Genomic DNA, 17,882 nt, shown 5'->3' with positions numbered 1-17,882 from the left:
AACGTACAGACAACACTTCAACACAATGTAAACTTGGATTTCTTTAGCAAGTTGACCAAATCTTTAGCCGGGAGAAAAAATTATTTTGTAATAACTCACTATAATGAAATAACATTATCATTTTCATTTACAAATTAGTTAAATACCAAACCACTGAATAACACAGCGAGCGCCACATGCGTCAGGAAAATTGTGGGAACTCATGGGAACGATGGACTTAATGGAAGTCATATCGATACAGTGTGAAGAGATAATGGTATTGAGGTGGTCATAAACATTTTATTATTGAAATAAGATGCAAAACTCGGAAATAAGTGCTCTCGTACTCCACTAGTAAGCAGCAGAGGTACTTTTCGATGATCCACCTGTCCGTGCTGGCCACAGCACTTTGATACTGTAGCTGCCAGTTCATTAAACCTACAGAAATTGAATTGTTACAGTGTTGCATTCAATGTAAATAACAAACAAGGGCTCTTGTTGATACGGTATTCATTTTTGTAAAAATAAGTTACATTTTATAAGCTCATTTAAGGGAATCCAACAAGTTAAAGTCTTGTTTCTGTAATGACGGTCTCAGTGTAGTCCATATCACTTAGTCAACTCAGTTAGAAGCTTTGAAACGTAGCCCAGCGAACTCACTTCATCTTCTTTTCCATCTTCTTGGCGTGCTTTGAGCTCTTTTCGATTTTGAAGAGCCTCAGGATCCTGCACACCACCAAGTACGTTAAGACGGTAACGGCCGACGCAGCTGCTATCACGAAGGCAGCGACGTCTAGCAGCAGGTACTGGTACCAGGCCAGGTCCAGCGCGGCGGACCTCAGGTGTGGCGCCCCCTGGTGCCTGATGACGTACTCCACCCAGTACACCGCCTCCTCCAGCGGCGGCCGGGGGCGGTCCCGGAACAGCCGAGACAGCTGCTTGGCGCGCTCGCGGTACCTGTCAACAAATGCTGCATTGTTGCTAACACTCAGGAATGCTTGGTGCTAAGAAGACTGCATAAATTTCTTAAATGTCTTTTTCCAAAGAGGCAATATGACACCTGCATTTAAAAATCCGCCCCTCTCCCCACTATCCCGAATTTTTCTAGTATTTGGAAGCGTTCCTTTGACCAGAGCTGGTACAACTACACGTTTACTCATACAGGTAGCAAAAAGCTTGTCGAACCACATTCCGATAGTTTTCACGTAATGTGAATTACCAGCATGTGCTTCTCAAGATCTCTTTGCAACATAATTATTGCTTTTGTGGTGTACAGTGACAGTTCGCGGTCAGTGGATTGAAACAGACGTTTTAATGTATCTGACTACGTACTCTTTGACGCAGAGAGCATGAACTTTCGTCATTTTAACATACGTAGAGATACCGATTTCCGGTGTACCAACAAACTATGCACATTTATCGCAATTATTGTACTACGACTACTTGCACTACGTGTTCAAAATTCACTCTCTTTCAGAAAAAAACCAAGAGTACTAATATCAGGCAATGGAGAATCGAAAGTTATGCTTCATGTCACTTGACAATAAAGGTATTCTCCAACGTAATTCAGTGTTTTGCAGTGTTTTAAGGAATATAGCCGTTTACGCTGTCTAAAGGTTCGTTTGCTCCGAAGTCTATAACGTTATGCGTGTGTAAGCTAGCAATTTAGCCACGTTGAACTGGTGCAAGGTTAGGTAAATTCGTGTCACGGCTGAACACCATTGGGCTGGGTGCGCGCCGCGACCAGTGTGACGCTTCTGGCACGGACGAGCAGTGTGGCCGTAAATGCGGAACATCCCCGTACGGGGACGGCTGAAGCTCGCGTGGCGTATATGCAAGAGACGCTCCAACAAATGAAAGTGTGCCAGACAAGCTTAAAGACGGCTTCTTATAACTCGGTGAGAATCTATAGTACATTGAAAAGAAACTGGTGCACGTGCCTAATATCGTGTGGAGCCTCCGTGATCATGCAGAAGTGCCGAAACACAACGTGGCATGGACTCGACTAATGTCTGAAGTCGTGATGAAGGGAACTGACACCATGAATCCTGCAGAACTGCCCATAAATCCGTAACAGTACGAGGGGGGTGGAGATCTCTTCTGAATAGCACGTTGCAAGACATTCCAGATATGCTCAATAATATTCATGTCTGGGGAGTTTGGTGGTCAACGGAAGTGTTTAAACTCAGAATAGTGTTCCTGGAGCAACACTGTAGTAATTCTGGAAGTGTGGGGTGTCGCATTGTCCTGTTAGAATTGCCCAAGTCCGTCGTAATGCACAGTGGACATGAATGAATGCAGGTGACCAGACAGGATGCTTACGTACGTGCCACCTGTCAGAGTCGTATCTAGACGTACCACGGGTCCCATATCATTCCAACTGCACACCGCCTACACCACTGCAGTCTCCACCAGCTTGAACAGTCCCCTGCTGACAGGCAGGGTCTATGGATACATGTGGTTTTCTCCATACCCGTACACATCCATCCTCTCGAAACGATTTGAAACGCGACTTGTCCGACCAGGCAGCTTTTTACCAGTCATCAACAGTTCCAATTTCAGTGTTGACGCGCCCATGCGAGGCGTAAGGCTTTGTGTTGTGCAGCCACCAAGCGTACACGAGTGGGCCTTCTGTTCCGAAAGCCCATATCGATGATGATTCGTTGAATGGTTTTCAAGCTGACACTTGTGGATGGCCAAGTATTGAAATCTGCAGTAATTTGCAGAAGGGTTGATCTTCTGTCACGTTGAACGAGTCTATTCAGTCGTCGTTGGTTCCGTTCTTCCAGAATCTTATTCATGCCGCAGCGATGATGGAGACTGATGTTTTACCGGATACCTGATATCCACGGTACACTTGTGAAATAGTGATACGGGAAAATCCCGAGTTCATCGCTACCTCGGAGATTCTGTATCCCATCGCTGTTGCGCCGATTATAATACCATGTTCAAACTCAGTTAAATCTGGATAAACTGCCATTCTAGCAGCTGTAACGGATCTAACAACTGCGCCAGACACTTGTTGTCTTACATAGGCGTTGCCGACCGCAGCACCGTTTTCTGCTTGTTTACAAATCTCCGTATTTGAATACGCATGGCTATACCAGTGTTTTTGGCGCTTCAGTGTGATTCACAGTAAGTATTAAAGCAAATTTGAATACATTTGCGATCTCAGAAAAGAGAGGTGCACCCAGTGGCACATCAGTTTTTCAGTATCTTTAGAATTACAGAAGTTACTTTTTCACAGCGAATAAAGATTTTCACAATGAACCTTTGAATTAAGAATTTTTAAATGTTCCATGAGATTTCAACATACGATATCTCAGATGATAGCATTACACTACGGGTATGATCTCTGCAAGATACGTATCTTTAGCTGTTTTATTTTTTGATTTATTACGTTTTTATATCTTTTCATTATGCTAATGTCTCTCAGAACATCACATCCTCCTACACCTACATAGCAACTGAATACAGCATGAATACCTCAGGTTTTGTAATACCGTTGGTGTACATATTTAACGAAGAGTTTACTATTTTTCCAGTAACTTTATTTATATATTTATAACAAGTGATATACGAAATCATGGTAATTTAAGAAGTGGTCACTCGCATATATTAACTGACACCACCTTTGAAAAAGAGTCCCAAAAGGCGCTTCTGACAAGCAGGCCTAATAATTTTTCAACCAATTTTTAATGACAATCTTTTGTCATTTACTGGGAGTGCACTTGCGCCAGAATACTAGCCCATTTGCTTATAGGCAAACCTTTATTTATGTTTATTCTGAACTATCTGAGTGTGAACGGATGTTTATAAGATTTCTTCATTTAAATATAGTTGTAATACATTAGTTTAGTCTGGGGAGTTGCCGAGTCGAGTTAGATGAAATATGTAGAATTTATGAACGATGTATTTTCGGTTATACTGCCTTCAGCCAATGGAACAGCAGATGAAAGTCACATGGAAACTTCAACTTTTCGAATGAAGAGCTCAAGGTAGCAACTCTGGACACGATGTTCGGTCTGGAAGAGAGCAGACCTGCCTGTGGTATCGTGTGGTTTCTGATAGAGAGGCTGATAGACTGTTCGCAGTGAACGGCCCCTACCATACTTCAGTTTCACAAGGAATTTATATTTTGAGATATCTATATGTGTTCTAGACCAGGATTCATTTGTTTGGTTGTTTACAGAATTAATGATAGGGTGTAAGTTTCTACTCATCATCTCACATGTGTTAATTTGGTTAATCCTCATGTTGCACTCTGAACTGCTTAGAGCTGGTGAATATTTCGTACATTGTGACCACGAAATGAACTTGATTTCCGCGTATCTTTGATGACTGTTTAGTTTGGGAATTTCACTACCATTGTCGTAACGCTCTCAATGTAACTTTACTGCATTTGATAAGGGTCTTTTCTGTCTGTATTTTAACTGAATATCGTAGGATCACTTCCAGTTCATTTGAGATGTCCTTTCTCGAATAAACATTATTCACAGACTTTGAAATAGAGCCGTTGTTATTAAATTATTCATAAATTACTTTGTATTTCCGTGTATTTTATTAACTCGCAATTCTAGTCGATGCATAGACTATTTGGCTGCAGTATCACTACTACAGGTTATTCTTTACAGAGAATCAGCTGCGGGGCGTGAAAGCCAACGTGCGCGGCTTGACCCTTTGACTACATCGAGCTATTCTTTTTAAACAGAGCCGTGCATAGCCCAGGTACGTAAAGTAAGAGTAACCACAGGTAAAGAGGCAACCGGTTTGTTCGTTTGGGATGCTGTTTAGAAGAGCTACTCAGCTTACTGTTTGCTTCTGACAATACTGCAGCAGACAGAGAGGGCAAACACGGGAACAGTGATAGCATTGGGTCTGGTTTGGCGAATACTGAGAATTGTTGATCAGAAGAAGAACTCGTGAACATGGAGACAACTGTTAAGATCAAGGGACTGCTGGGCACAGCCGATACATCAGAATCAGTATTCCATGCTCTTAACAAAATTAAATCGACCGCGCAAAGATTTCATAAAATATTTAAAAAATTGACGTAATGAGGTAGTATTATGCTACTAAATGACGACAGATTACAAGCAAATTAAAAAGTTTTTTATTCTAGTTATACATAAATACAATATCGTTAAACCTTCGATCACTGCGAACACACCTCTCTGCTGACGGAATCTAACAACAATGGGGTTCATTATACTATGACAATGTCGAACGAAACCTCCGAAGCTCTGGTGAATTTCAGTGACCACTGTGTGTCTGAAAAGGAGAAAAGTAGGTGTGCCGTTCCGTATAATTGTGGTAAAACGATAAGCAACTAATTTTTCAGTCTAGGCTCTACAGTTTGAATTACGACATTGTTTCTGTAAAAATTGTGTACGTACTGTCTGACTTGTAGATAATGTCGCCCTTCAATAAACAACGATAAGCAGTAATTTACGATGTTAGTTTACGAAGTACTTCTTACAAGGAGATTGCTAGAAACGTAGACCTAGTGTAGAGGTTCGTAGAAGAAACAGGTTCGTAGAAGAAACAAGTTGTTGATAGGCAACAGAAGTGACTATATGCATGGGAAGTATAACGATCACAGTTTTGGTGATATACCACAAAACAATACTTATCATTATTTCGAATTACTAGTACCATAGTCACTCAGGATGCACAAGAAACAAACCAGTTTGAAAATTTCAGCATTTTTGTATGTAGAGGAAAATAAACGCAAAAATTAAACAACGTTCTACACGGCTCACGACGCTAACATATTACTTGTCGTAAACTGTTACTAGGCAGCTCTATGTTGATATCAACAGGTTTCTTATTGCTGTTTTGTCAAATAATGACAGCTTTGGAAACTCGTGGCTTTTTTATGGTACAGAAAGGTGATAGTACACACATAGTTATTCGTAAGTATCTCTGGGGTTGGTTTCAGAAGAAGGCTGCGTGGAAAGTACGAGACATGGAGAAAACAGACACATGTCAGTGCACAGAGCATGTCCCCAAGTTTTTGGTTCAAATGGTTCAAATGGCTCTGAGCACTATGGGACTCAACTGCTGAGGTCATTAGTCCCCTAGAACTTAGAACTAGTTAAACCTAACTAACCTAAGGACATCACAAACATCCATGCCCGAGGCAGGATTCGAACCTGCGACCGTAGCGGCCTTGCGGTTCCAGACTGCAGCGCCTTTAACCGCACGGCCACTTCGGCCGGCCCAAGTTTTTAACTCACGTTGCAGGTGCTTAACATGAACATTAGTTGTGTCGTGGCAGACGGCAGCATATGTGAGCAGTTAATTGAAGTTGCTGAAAGGATGCGTGGGAAGGCGTAACAAATCAAATGGCTCTGAGCACTATGGGACTTAACATCTGAGGTCATCAGTCCCCTAGAACTTAGAACTACTTAAACCTAACTAACCTAAGGACATCACACACATCCATGCCCGAGGCAGGATTCGAACCTGCGCCGTAGCGGTCGCGCGGTTCCAGACTGAAGCGCCTAGAACCGCTCGGCCACAACCGCCGGCGAAGGCGTAACAGCAGACTAGTTTGGATTTCTGCTCGTAGGGTTGCCTATCTGCAGGCAAGAAGCAATACGATTAGATTTTATTTAGCGGGTGTTTTCTCTACACGTTATGACGTTATTGCCCCTTGGTTATGCGCCCTGCAGCCATGGCAACGCGCGTGGTACAACTCAGTAATGCTATACGTCATTTTCTCCATATCCTGCAGTTTTCCGACCATCGTCTTTGCATCTCCGTAGGTGCTTATGAATACGCTGTGCTTTTTTGGCAGCGTGGTCAACAGACAATGTAAGTTTTCTGTTCGACAATAATTCTCCGCACTAACTGTCGTGATTGCGATTAAAATATCCTCTTATTTTGCAGTCCTCGCTACAGTACAGTCGTACATCGCCACACCGTGGCTTTTTTAAAATCTGTGACTAACCTATATTTTGACTGTAACCAAAAAGATACGTTCCATGGGTTGCAGCATACACCTGGAAATGGATACACAATCAAAACTATGCAGTAACGAAGGATATAATAGAAAACGTAATTTTAGTCGAAATATCCACAGCGAGATAATAGTTATTCACGAAACAATGCATTACCGCTTTAAAACACTCTGGACAATAGGTTGCAGCCTGCATCCTCCACCATTCCTGGGTGAGTTCCTCACCTCGGATCGTTGAGGAGGGCGTCCATGGCGCTGGTCAGCGACTGGTGCGTGATGTCCTTGTACTCGAGCTTGATGCCGGCTCCCAGAGACTCCAACTTGAGGGCGTTGAGGAACTGGTCGCCAAACATAGGCATGCACAGCATGGGCACGCCTGCCCACAGCGCCTCCTGGGTCCCCATCAGGCCAGAGTGCGTTATGAACAGCCGCACGTTTGGGTGATCTGCGCAGCAAAAACCGGTTGAGGACACTCACTTTACTTCCTGATCGAAATCCGTGAGCATATTGCCACGTCAGCCAGTGGGGGAATACGGGGTACGTGGAGTTTAAATGCAGATATTCGTAGTGGTAACTGAGTATGGTGTGCCGAACTACATTACGTCAGCATTTACGTCATTTACAGACTGATAATTATAGCTACAAGGCGTGTTTTTTAAGTAATTACCGTTTTGAAATTTAAAAAAATATCGTGCTAAGATATCTCAATAATTTTATTTTTACGTGGAAGCCTGTACCTTAATCTACTTTTCTACATAATTTCCGTCAATATTGAGGCACTTGTCATAACGGTGAACCGGTTTTTGAATACCCTCCTCATACATGTCTGCCGCTTGACTTGTTAACCACTGCATCACCACTGTTTTCACTTCGTCATCGTCTTGAAGACGCTGACCGCCCAGACGTTTCTTCAAGTGGAGGGACAGATGGTCACTGGGCGCAAGATCGGGTCTGTACGGAGGATGATCTAGAGTTTCCCATCAAAAAGATGTGATGAGATCTTTGGTCTGATTCGCCACATGCGGACGGGCATTGTCTTGCAGCAAAACGATGCCCTTGCACAAATTCCGTGGACTGTAGCTTTGATTCTGGTGTGACGTAGGTCACCCATATTTCATCGCCCGTAACAATTTGGCTTAAGAAATCACCACCGTCGTTGTGGTACCGCTCAAGGAAAGTCAATGCACTGTCGAAACGTTTGGTTTTGTGCACATCCGTCAACATTTTCGGTACCCAACGTGCGCACAATTTTCGGTAATTCAAGTGCTCAGTCACAGTGCCATGAAGAAAACTACGAGAAACATTAGGAAAGTCATCCCGCAAGGAGGAAATCGTAAAGCGTCTGTTTTCTCTCACCTTATTGTCCACTTTCTGCACCAAACTTTCATTAAAGACCGAAGGTCGCTAATCCGTTGTTCATCATGCACATTTGTGGGACCATCTGTAAATGCTCCCACCCATATTCTTACCATTCCATCACTCATAATGTTTTCTCCGTAAACTGCACAGATCTCACGATGAATATCGATCGCTTTTAGGCCTTTGGCACTAAGAAATCTTATAACAGCCCGTACTTCACAGTCGGTGGGACTCACGATTATCGGAGGCATCTTAAACACTCAGTACACAACGTAAAAAAGGAAGAATCAGACTGTAATGGCGTCAGTGCGTAGATCAAGTTACAGGCTTTCATGTAAAAATAAAATTATTGAGATATCTTAGCACGTCTTTTTTTTTAATTTCAAAAACACACCTCGTATTACAACTCGTAAGCGTTTTGGTTGGTCAGTACCTCCAATTACGCGTGGCAAGAGCAAGTCATTAAAGCTAATTTTTCTCTGGGCAGCAAGTCGGTTGTTGAAGTGCTAATGTGTGGACGAAGACGTTCAGTCTGTACTGACAGGCATAGTCGACTTAGAGGTGCAGTTAATGCCATGCAGAAAAAAAATTAGCTCCTAAAGATTGTGGCGTGTTTGTCGGAAGACTGTTCAAGGCACAGAAAAAACGACCAACACACCGATGCGTGTACCCATTAAGGTACCACATATAAAAATATCTGCAATTATACATGTTACACCATGTACAGGGGTTGGACAAAAATGCGGAAACAAAGCGAGAAATGCGTGCTTGAACATAAATACAGGTACTAGTCAAGCCTGCAGGTTGCGCTGTTGTGCACTACTGGCCATTAAAATTACTGCACCACGAAGATGGCGTGCTACAGATGCGAAATTTAACCGACAGGAAGAAGATGCTGTGATATGCAAATGATTAGCTTTTCAGAGCATTCACACAAGATTCGAGCCGGTGGCGACACCTACAACGTGCTGACATGAGGAAAGATTCCAACCGATTTCTCATACACAAAGAGCAGTTCACCGGCGTTGCCTGGTGAATTGTTGTTGTGATGCCTCGTGTGAGGAGGAGAAATGCGTACCATCACGTTTCCGCCTTTGATAAAGGTCGGATTGTAGCCTATCGCGATTTCGGTTTATCGTTTCGCGACATTGCTGCTCGCGTTGGTCGATATCCAATGACTGTTAGCAGAATATGGAATCAGTGGGTTCAGGAGGGTAATACGGAACGCCGTGCTGGATCCCAACGACCGCGTATCACTAGCAGTCGAGATGACAGGCACCTTATCCGCATGGCTGTAACGGATCCTGCAACCACGTCTCGATCCCTGAGTCAACAGATGGGGACGTTTGCAAGACAACAACCATCTGCACGAATAGTTGAACGACGTTTGCAGTAGCATGGACTGTCAGCTCGGAGACCATGGCTGCGGTTACCCTTGATGCTGCATCATAGACAGGAGCGCCTGCGATGGTGTACTCGACGACGAACCTGGGTGCACGAATGGCAAAACGTCATGTTTCGGATGAATCCAGGTTCTGTTTACAACAGCATGATGGTCGCATCCGTGTTTGGCAACATTGCGGTGAACTCACATTGGAAGCGCGTATTCGTTATCACCATACTGGCGTATCACCCGGCGTGATGGTATGGGGTGCCATTGGTTACACGTCTCGGTCACCTCTTGTCCGCATTGACGGCACTTTGAACAGTGGACGTTACATTTCAGATGTGTTACGACCCGTGGCTCTACCCTTCATTCGATCCCTGCAAAACCATACATTTCAGCAGGATAATGCACGACCGCATGTTGCAGGTCCTGTACGGGCCTTTCTGGATACAGAAAATGTTCGACTGCTTCCCTGCCCAGCACATTCTTCAAATCTCTCACCAATTGAAAAGGGGTGATCAATGGTGGCCGAGCAACTGGCTCGTCACAATACGCCAGTCACTACTCTTGATGATCTGTGGTATCGTGTTGAAGCTGCATGGGCAGCTGTACCTGTACACGCCATCCAAGCTCTGTTTGACTCAATGCCCAGGCGTATCAAGGTCGTTATTAGGGCCAGAGGTGGTTGTTCTGGGTACTGATTTCTCAGGATCTATGCACCCAAATTGCGTGAAAATGTAATCACATGTCAGTTCTAGTATAATAGATTTGTCCAATGAATACCGTTTATCATCAGAATTTCCTCTTGGTGTAGCAATTTTAATGGCCAGTAGTGTATTTCATCATAAATTGTACCTCTGCAATGTCCTCAATACGTTGCAAGGGTCAGTCGTGGTTGGAACAGTGCTCTCTGTATTTGTGAGAGCATCATGTCAGAGATAAGTGAATTCGAGTGTGGGCAACTTCTTGGTGCTCGTATGCTGGATGCTTCCGTAACCAAGGGATCCGAGTTGTTTGGTGTTTGAAGAGGCACCGAAGATTTATACCGCATACCGCATATAGGCAAGGCGGAAAACATAGGCTAAGTCTCAGTGCCAACGCTGATGAGAGTGTCTTTCAAGTAATCGCGATGGACGGTCATTGAAGAGGATTGTGACGAAAAATAAGAGGCAACAGCTGCTAACGTCTTTGCAGAAGTGAGTATCGCATTCACGAACACAACACCAAAACAACACGCAGGAAGCTCCATAATCCGGGAACTGGAGGACGAACTGGAATTCCAAAACCGCTCATCGGTGATGTAAATGCCCGTACGTCAAAGCGTAGTGCTGACGCCATAAAACCTGGTCTATGGAGCAATGGAACAAAGTTATTTTGTCGGGTGTGTCTTGTTTCACACTCTTTCTTACTTGTGGTCAGTTTAAGGCGTAAGTGTGAAACACAGCTGGGGTTTGATGATAATTTGGGCAGCCGGATTGTGGTGCTCCATGGGCCCCTTGGTTGCTCTGTAAAGTGGCACTACTACCACATGCTATATGACCATTTTGGCTCAGCATTTCCATCCCATAGTTCACCGTATGTTCCTCAGTGATGATACTGTATTACAAGGCTACAGGGCCCCTGTTCAGGACTGGTTTTGTGAGCACGAGGATGAATTATCGCGTCTCCCCTTGACACCACAGTCACCAGGTCTCAATATTACTGACCCTTCGTGGCGTGCTTAGGAGAGATGGGTATGTAACCACTATCCAACTCTGTCATCGTTAGCTGAACTTGCCACAATGTTGCAGGAAGAATGGTGTAAGATTGTCCACTCCTAGACGACTGGAAGCTGTTTTGAACTCCAACAGGTTTCCTACACCGTACTAGGCACGGTAATGTGTTGTATTCCTGTTGTTTCCATATTTCTCCACCACTTGTGTATTTGCGTTATTGCGGTGGGTCATTATATTGGACACGGTAATGTGTTACGCTTTTGGCGGTTCCATTTCTCTGTCCAACCACTGTAAGTCGGCCTTAGATTCCCAAGTGGTCAGTTCGTCAGCGCACCTGACGATAGTGACCAGTCTGACTCCGAAAAATTGTGCCCACTGAAATCTATGAACTGGCAATATATCCGTGGATCGTTCGATCAAGAAATCGGTCTGGAGAAACTGTAGAATGAGCTTTATTTCTTAACCCCTTACACTTTACCCTCCCACGTGGTCACCACAAACCCTTGTTGGACACATCACACAGTTACAGCTTATAACCGCCCCCCGCCCCCCCTCCCTTCCCCGGTGTACTTTTGCATATTAATGTTCACTCAAGTTTGCGGGACTTCGACGAGTAAAAGGGGTTTGGTACATCAGATATACCAAGATGGCTTTTGAACTGAAGTGTGAGCCTAAGCCAGCCTATACGTTGGACAGTATACTTATAAGGGAACTCATCAGTCACTTTCCGTCAAAAGTCATCCTACTTAGCCCAAAAAGTCATTTTCTTTCATCTAGTTCACATTAAGAACAACATTTCAGCGATTTAGTTACTTCCCAATATTGTTCGAAACTACTTCTGATATCCAACTTTTGCACGCTGTCGTCTAAGAAATTAGGTTCCCCATGTTCTTCTAAAGGCTGTCATGCTCATATCATTCCGCGATCTTCAAACAGTTCATAACTCATGATTCTTCACAATGGGCTTCACAAAATTATTTTCCTGTATTTTCATTTACTGTAACAACTCATATATTTGTTCTTATCTTTTTCAAACACTGAAATATTTAGAATTAAACTTTTTTCCTGCTCTACCGGGCACACTTGCCACAAGAGACCTACTGACACACTCAAACGACTCGAAAGAGTGCGGTGTACCTGGCGTTCTCCGATAGTTGGCTCAAAACTGTAACGTCCAGAACCTCCTGGGTCGTCACTGATGTCGGAGGCCCGGAAATTAGCTGCCGGTATCAATGTTTAGTAACTATCGACAGAGGTACCTCTAAAAGCTTTCTGAATTATGTCGGGCTATACTGGTATAAAATTTTCTTGATATTTTGCTCGCATGTATTTGTGTTAAAACTCGAAGATATTCATCATCTTCTTTGCTAGGAGGGGAATGACTTCCAGGGCGAATGTGTATCAGTTGTATGGACTAGTAAGCTACACTGAATACGTTCCTTAAAGCGTACAAGAACGCGCACACTCAAGCGACCGGGGGAATTCCCACGTGTTATGTGCTTAGACGCGGCACAAACGCGCGTATTTGGCCCTTCTAGCGATACACAGAGTAACCAGACACGGTATGGAGTGATATACGGAGATCAACAGTTCTCACTTTCCCTGTGTCCAATGCATTATATGCTGTGGCAATGGACAATACGCACATAAAACTTTAATTATGGTTGAAAAGTGGATGAGCGGACGGGAAGAGACAGGACTTTCGACATTTATTCGGAGATATATTCTTTCAGAAGACGAGTACACACTCATTCCGAAGTTAACTGTGGAAGAGCGAGGATAATTATAGGCTTCTACTGGATGGTGTGCAACAGAAGTTAGCAAAGGAGGATAACGTGATGAGAAAAAGAATTACTTTTTCGGAGAAGTTATCAACGACTATCAAGATTCTATATTATTGGGGAATCGAGATCTGTTAGTAGACTACACTTTCAGCACGTAAACAAAATTAGTTCAGCACCACACCTCTTCGAGGCCTGAACGACATGTCTTTCTCGGCAGTGATGTGAACGCAGAACTTATATTTCGTTTTTATTCCTCTCCTGTTCACTGCTGTCTACAGTCTTTTATTGTACCTCATATTTCACTTGATGCTGTATCACGTTTGCTCCTTACGTCAAAAAGGCACGGCTTCAGTTCATATTGTTAGTGAAATCACCACTGTGTTCTCTACACAAAAGTGCTATATTCTGCCTTATTTTTCCTCGAAATCACTTCGTTATAGCACTGTGAGAGCAGTGCAGTGCACGGCGGCAGACGTCTTCATCGCTGGACAAGTATGATTCAATGTTTCGACTTCTGTCAGCAGCGTAAAATGAGTTTATATAGCGGATATATTTCAAATCTGCTGCTTTACGGTACGGTCCGTAATGGTAGAGCTGCAAAGCGCGTGTGTCAAGAAATGTTTGGGATGGCTCAAATCCATCACATATTGGGTGCTTATAATTAACGTGCGACTACTCAGTGAGGTCCAGGGTTGGATGTAGCTATTACATGGCAGCGAAAGTTGATAAATGTGTTACTGCTTTAATGCGGAACCGATTTACGCTTGAATAAAATTTACTTCCAAGTGAGTGTAGGCCTGGCGGTGTACACAGTTTGTATGTCAGTATGAGAAATACAAGTCGCTGAGGAGTGAAATAATTACGAAGTGCAGGGAAGCTAAGACGAAATGGCTGCAGGAAAAATGTGAAGACATCGAAAAAAATATGTTTGTCGGAAGGACAGACTCAGCATACAGGAAAGTCAAAACAACCTTTGGTGACATTAAAAGCAACGGTGGTAACATTAAGAGTGCAACGGGAATTCCACTGTTAAATGCAGAGGAGAGAGCAGATAGGTGGAAAGAAAACATTGAAAGCCTCTATGAGGGTGAAGATTTGTCTGATGTGATAGAAGAAGAAACAGGAGTCCATTTAGAAGAGATAGGGGATCCAGTATTAGAATCGGAATTTAAAAGAGATTTGGAAGACTTACGGTCAAATAAGGCAGAAGGGATAGATAACATTCCATCAGAATTTCTAAAATCATTGGGGGAAGTGGCAACAAAACGACTATTCACGTTGGTGTGTAGAATATAGGAGTCTGGCGACATACCATCTGACTTTCGGAAAAGCATCACCCACACAAATCCGAAGACGGCAAGAGCTGACAAGTGCGAGAATTATCGCATAATCAGCTTAACAGCTCATGCATCGAAGCTGCTTACAAGAATAATATACAGAAGAATGGAAAAGAAAATTGAGAATGCGTTAGGTGACGATCAGTTTGGGTTTAGGAAAAGTAAAGGGACGAGAGAGGCAATTCTGACGTTACGGCTAATAATGGAAGCAAGGCTAAAGAAAAATCAAGACACTTTCATAGGATTTGTCACCTGGAAAAAGCGTTCGACAATATAAAATGGTGCAAGCTGTTCGAGATTCTGAAAAAAAGTAGGGGTAAGCTATAGGGAGAGACGGGTCATATACAATATATACAACAACCAAGAGGGAATAATAAGAGTGGACGATCAAGAATGAAGTGCTCTTATTAAGAAGGGTGTAAGACAAATCTGTACATCTGTACATCGAGGAAGCAATGATGGAAATAAAAGAAAGGTTCAGGAGTGGAATTAAAATACATGGTGAAAGGATATCAATGATACGATTCGCTGATGACATTGCTATCCTGAGTGAAAGTGAAGAAGAATTAAATGATCTGCTGAACGGAATGAAGAGTCTAATGAGTACACAGTATGGTTTGAGAGTAAATCGGAGAAAGTCGAAAGTAATGAGAAGTAGTAGAAATGAGAACAGCGAGAAACTTAACATCAGGATTGATGGTCACGAAGTCAATGAAGTTAAGGAATTCTGCTACCTAGGCAGTAAAATAACCAATGACGGACGGAGCAAGGAGGACATCAAAGGCAGACTCGCTATGGCAAAAAAGGCATTTATGGCCAAGAGAAGTCCACTAATATCAAATACCGGCCTTAATTTGACGAAGAAATTTCTGAGGATGTACGTCTGGAGTACAGCATTGTATGGTAGTGAAACATGGACTGTGGGAAAACCGGAACAGAAGAGAATCGAAACATTTGAGATGTGGTGCTATAGACGAATGTTGAAAATTAGGTGGACTGATTAGGTAAGGTATGAGGAGGTTCTATGCAGAATCGGAGAGGAAAGGAATATGTGGAAAACACTAATAAGGAGAAGGGACAGGATGATAGGACATCTGCTAAGACATGAGGGAATGACTTCCATGGTACTAGAGGCAGCTGTAGAGGGCAAAAACTGTAGAGGAAGACAGAGATTGGAATACGTCAAACAAATAATTGAGGACGCAGGTTGCAAGTGCTACTCTGAGATGAAGAGGTTAGCACAGGAAAGGAATTCGTGGCGGGCCGCATGAAACCAGTCAGTAGACTGATGACCAAAAAAAAAAAATTACATCCGCGCTGTCATTTGACATGCCATAAAGTGAGTAAAAAGTATGGCTATCGAAAAGGTAGACCTTGCACTGTAAGTGAAAATGTTCTGTGTGAACGGCAGCAATTACCCAGTGCTTCATTGAGAGAATACTCCGACAGAAACGGCTCAGGAAAGGCCCGATGTCATTAAATGTTAAAGAGGATGATAATGAAATTCGGAAACATGGGTTAGATTGATGTGTCACCTGGAAGAAGAAGGCGTCCTACCACCGTAGAAGTTACTAATGAGGTTGCTCTTGCTGTACCTGACCGTACAGCGCCTGCCCGGAGTAGTACCAGTGCTGGCCGGCCGTTGTGGCCGAGTGGTTCTAGGCGCTTCAGTCTGGAACCGAGCGACCGCTACGGTAGCAGGTCCGAATCCTGCCACGGGCATGGATGTGTGTGCTGTCCTTAGCTTAGTTAGGTTTAAGTAGTTTCAAGTCTAGGGGACTGATGACCTAAGATGTTAAGTCCCATAGTGGTCAGAGCCATCTGAGTACCGGTGCTCGTGGAGCGTCACCAGAATTGCCTATCCCACTACGGACGTTTTGCGGTCTATTTTACAATGCTACCCGTACAAGATCCAGATGGTACAGTAGCCGAAACCTAATGACCCGCAGCAACGTTCTGAATTTTCTTAACACGGATCTAAGTTGATGATGTGTGGCCGGCCAATATTGTATGGAAGGACGTGGCATTTTTACACTGCAGGATTCAGTCAATACACAAAACGGCTAATTTTGGGGTGCTATTAAACAGAATGTTGTCCACAAATAGCCACTGCACACGCCGTTTATGACTCTGTGTTGTGGGTTCACAAATAGCTTTACTCTCCGTCCGTTCTTCATTGAAGAGAATACACCCAGACGGCCAGTCAGGTGTATGGGATTCCTGCTTTGGAAGAGCGCAACTGTGTGGAAATCACAGTTTTCATTCAAGATAGGGGAGCACCTCATGTCGTTCACCCACTGAAAGATCTGTTTCATGCAGCCTTCCGTGAACGTACTATCCCCAGATGGCTTCCTGATACATGATCTGCAAGATCATTTGATCTGCAGCGACGGGACTTCTGGCTCTGTGGATGTCTAAAACAACGCGTTACCGGGGACGCGTTTAGTCTCTACCCGACCTGAGAGCCAGGAAGACGTTGCTCGGATTCTATCGGAACTGCGGCAAGCAGCTGTTGATCACGTCGTTTTACGGATGTAACATCTGGTCGACGTTTCCAGTGCTCATATTGAGCAAACTGTCCAAGCGGTGGTTAATAATAAAATCGACGCTTTCCTTTCTCTCTTATTGGGCCTTATCTGCCCACATCCGGTTCGTAATCTATTACATACAGAATCATCTCTATGCGTCTTCTTCACAAAATGGTTTAAATGGCTCTGAGCACTATGGGACTTAACTGCTATGGTCATCAGTCCCCTAGAAAGTAGAACTACTTAAACCTAACTAACCTAAGGACATGACACACACCCATGCCCGAGGCAGGATTCGAACCAGCGACCGTAGCGGTCGCGCGGTTCCAGACTGTAGCGCCTAGAACCGCTCGGCCATAACGGCCAGCTTCTATACGTCTTCCTCGCAGTCACAGCACCAGATTTGCACCTGGTGGTCAAAGTAAGAACTATTTTTTTCCAGCGTAAATCGGTTCCGCATTACCATATTAGCGTACCTACCACGTTTCGCTGCCGTACGATAATTACAACCCACACTTCGTGAATAGTTGCAATTAATTTTAACCACCCGCTACGTGATGGACTAAGGTGTTCCTGGAAACGTTTTCGAGAACTGCACTTTGTCGCTCTACCATTACCTACTGTATTATGAAATCGGACATTTGGAAACGATCCGATCTTCTGACTTATTTTACGTCCAGTCGGTGTACCAGAACTTTATTTACTACGTCCCCTCTACATCCCCTACACGCCTATAATAGGTAGGGTGAGACACCATGTTCACATCCACTTTTCATTCGTGCAGCGTTCAGAGATGGGCTGGGAATAGGGAGGTAAGCAGTCTCCGCAA

At 43.8% G+C, this 17,882-nt stretch overlaps 1 protein-coding gene across 1 annotated transcript in view; it reads right to left on the bottom strand.

The window, feature by feature from the left end:
• Positions 1-286: 286 nt before the first annotated feature.
• Positions 287-17,882, bottom strand: part of LOC124616162 (UDP-glucosyltransferase 2-like) — a 52,761-nt gene continuing 35,165 nt past the window's right edge. The window contains exons 5-6 of the mRNA XM_047144442.1: positions 7,169-7,388; positions 287-936 (exon numbers count right to left, since the gene is read on the bottom strand). Of these exons, the coding sequence (XP_047000398.1) occupies positions 636-936; positions 7,169-7,388 (521 nt within the window). The 3' untranslated portion in view covers positions 287-635. The remainder of the gene's footprint in view (positions 937-7,168; positions 7,389-17,882) is intronic.

This window comes from Schistocerca americana, chromosome 5 (genome assembly GCF_021461395.2).
Source record: "Schistocerca americana isolate TAMUIC-IGC-003095 chromosome 5, iqSchAmer2.1, whole genome shotgun sequence".
Taxonomy (NCBI): domain Eukaryota; kingdom Metazoa; phylum Arthropoda; class Insecta; order Orthoptera; family Acrididae; genus Schistocerca; species Schistocerca americana.
Note: the sequence above shows the minus strand (reverse complement) of the source record. Positions and strands in the feature narration are given on the sequence as shown.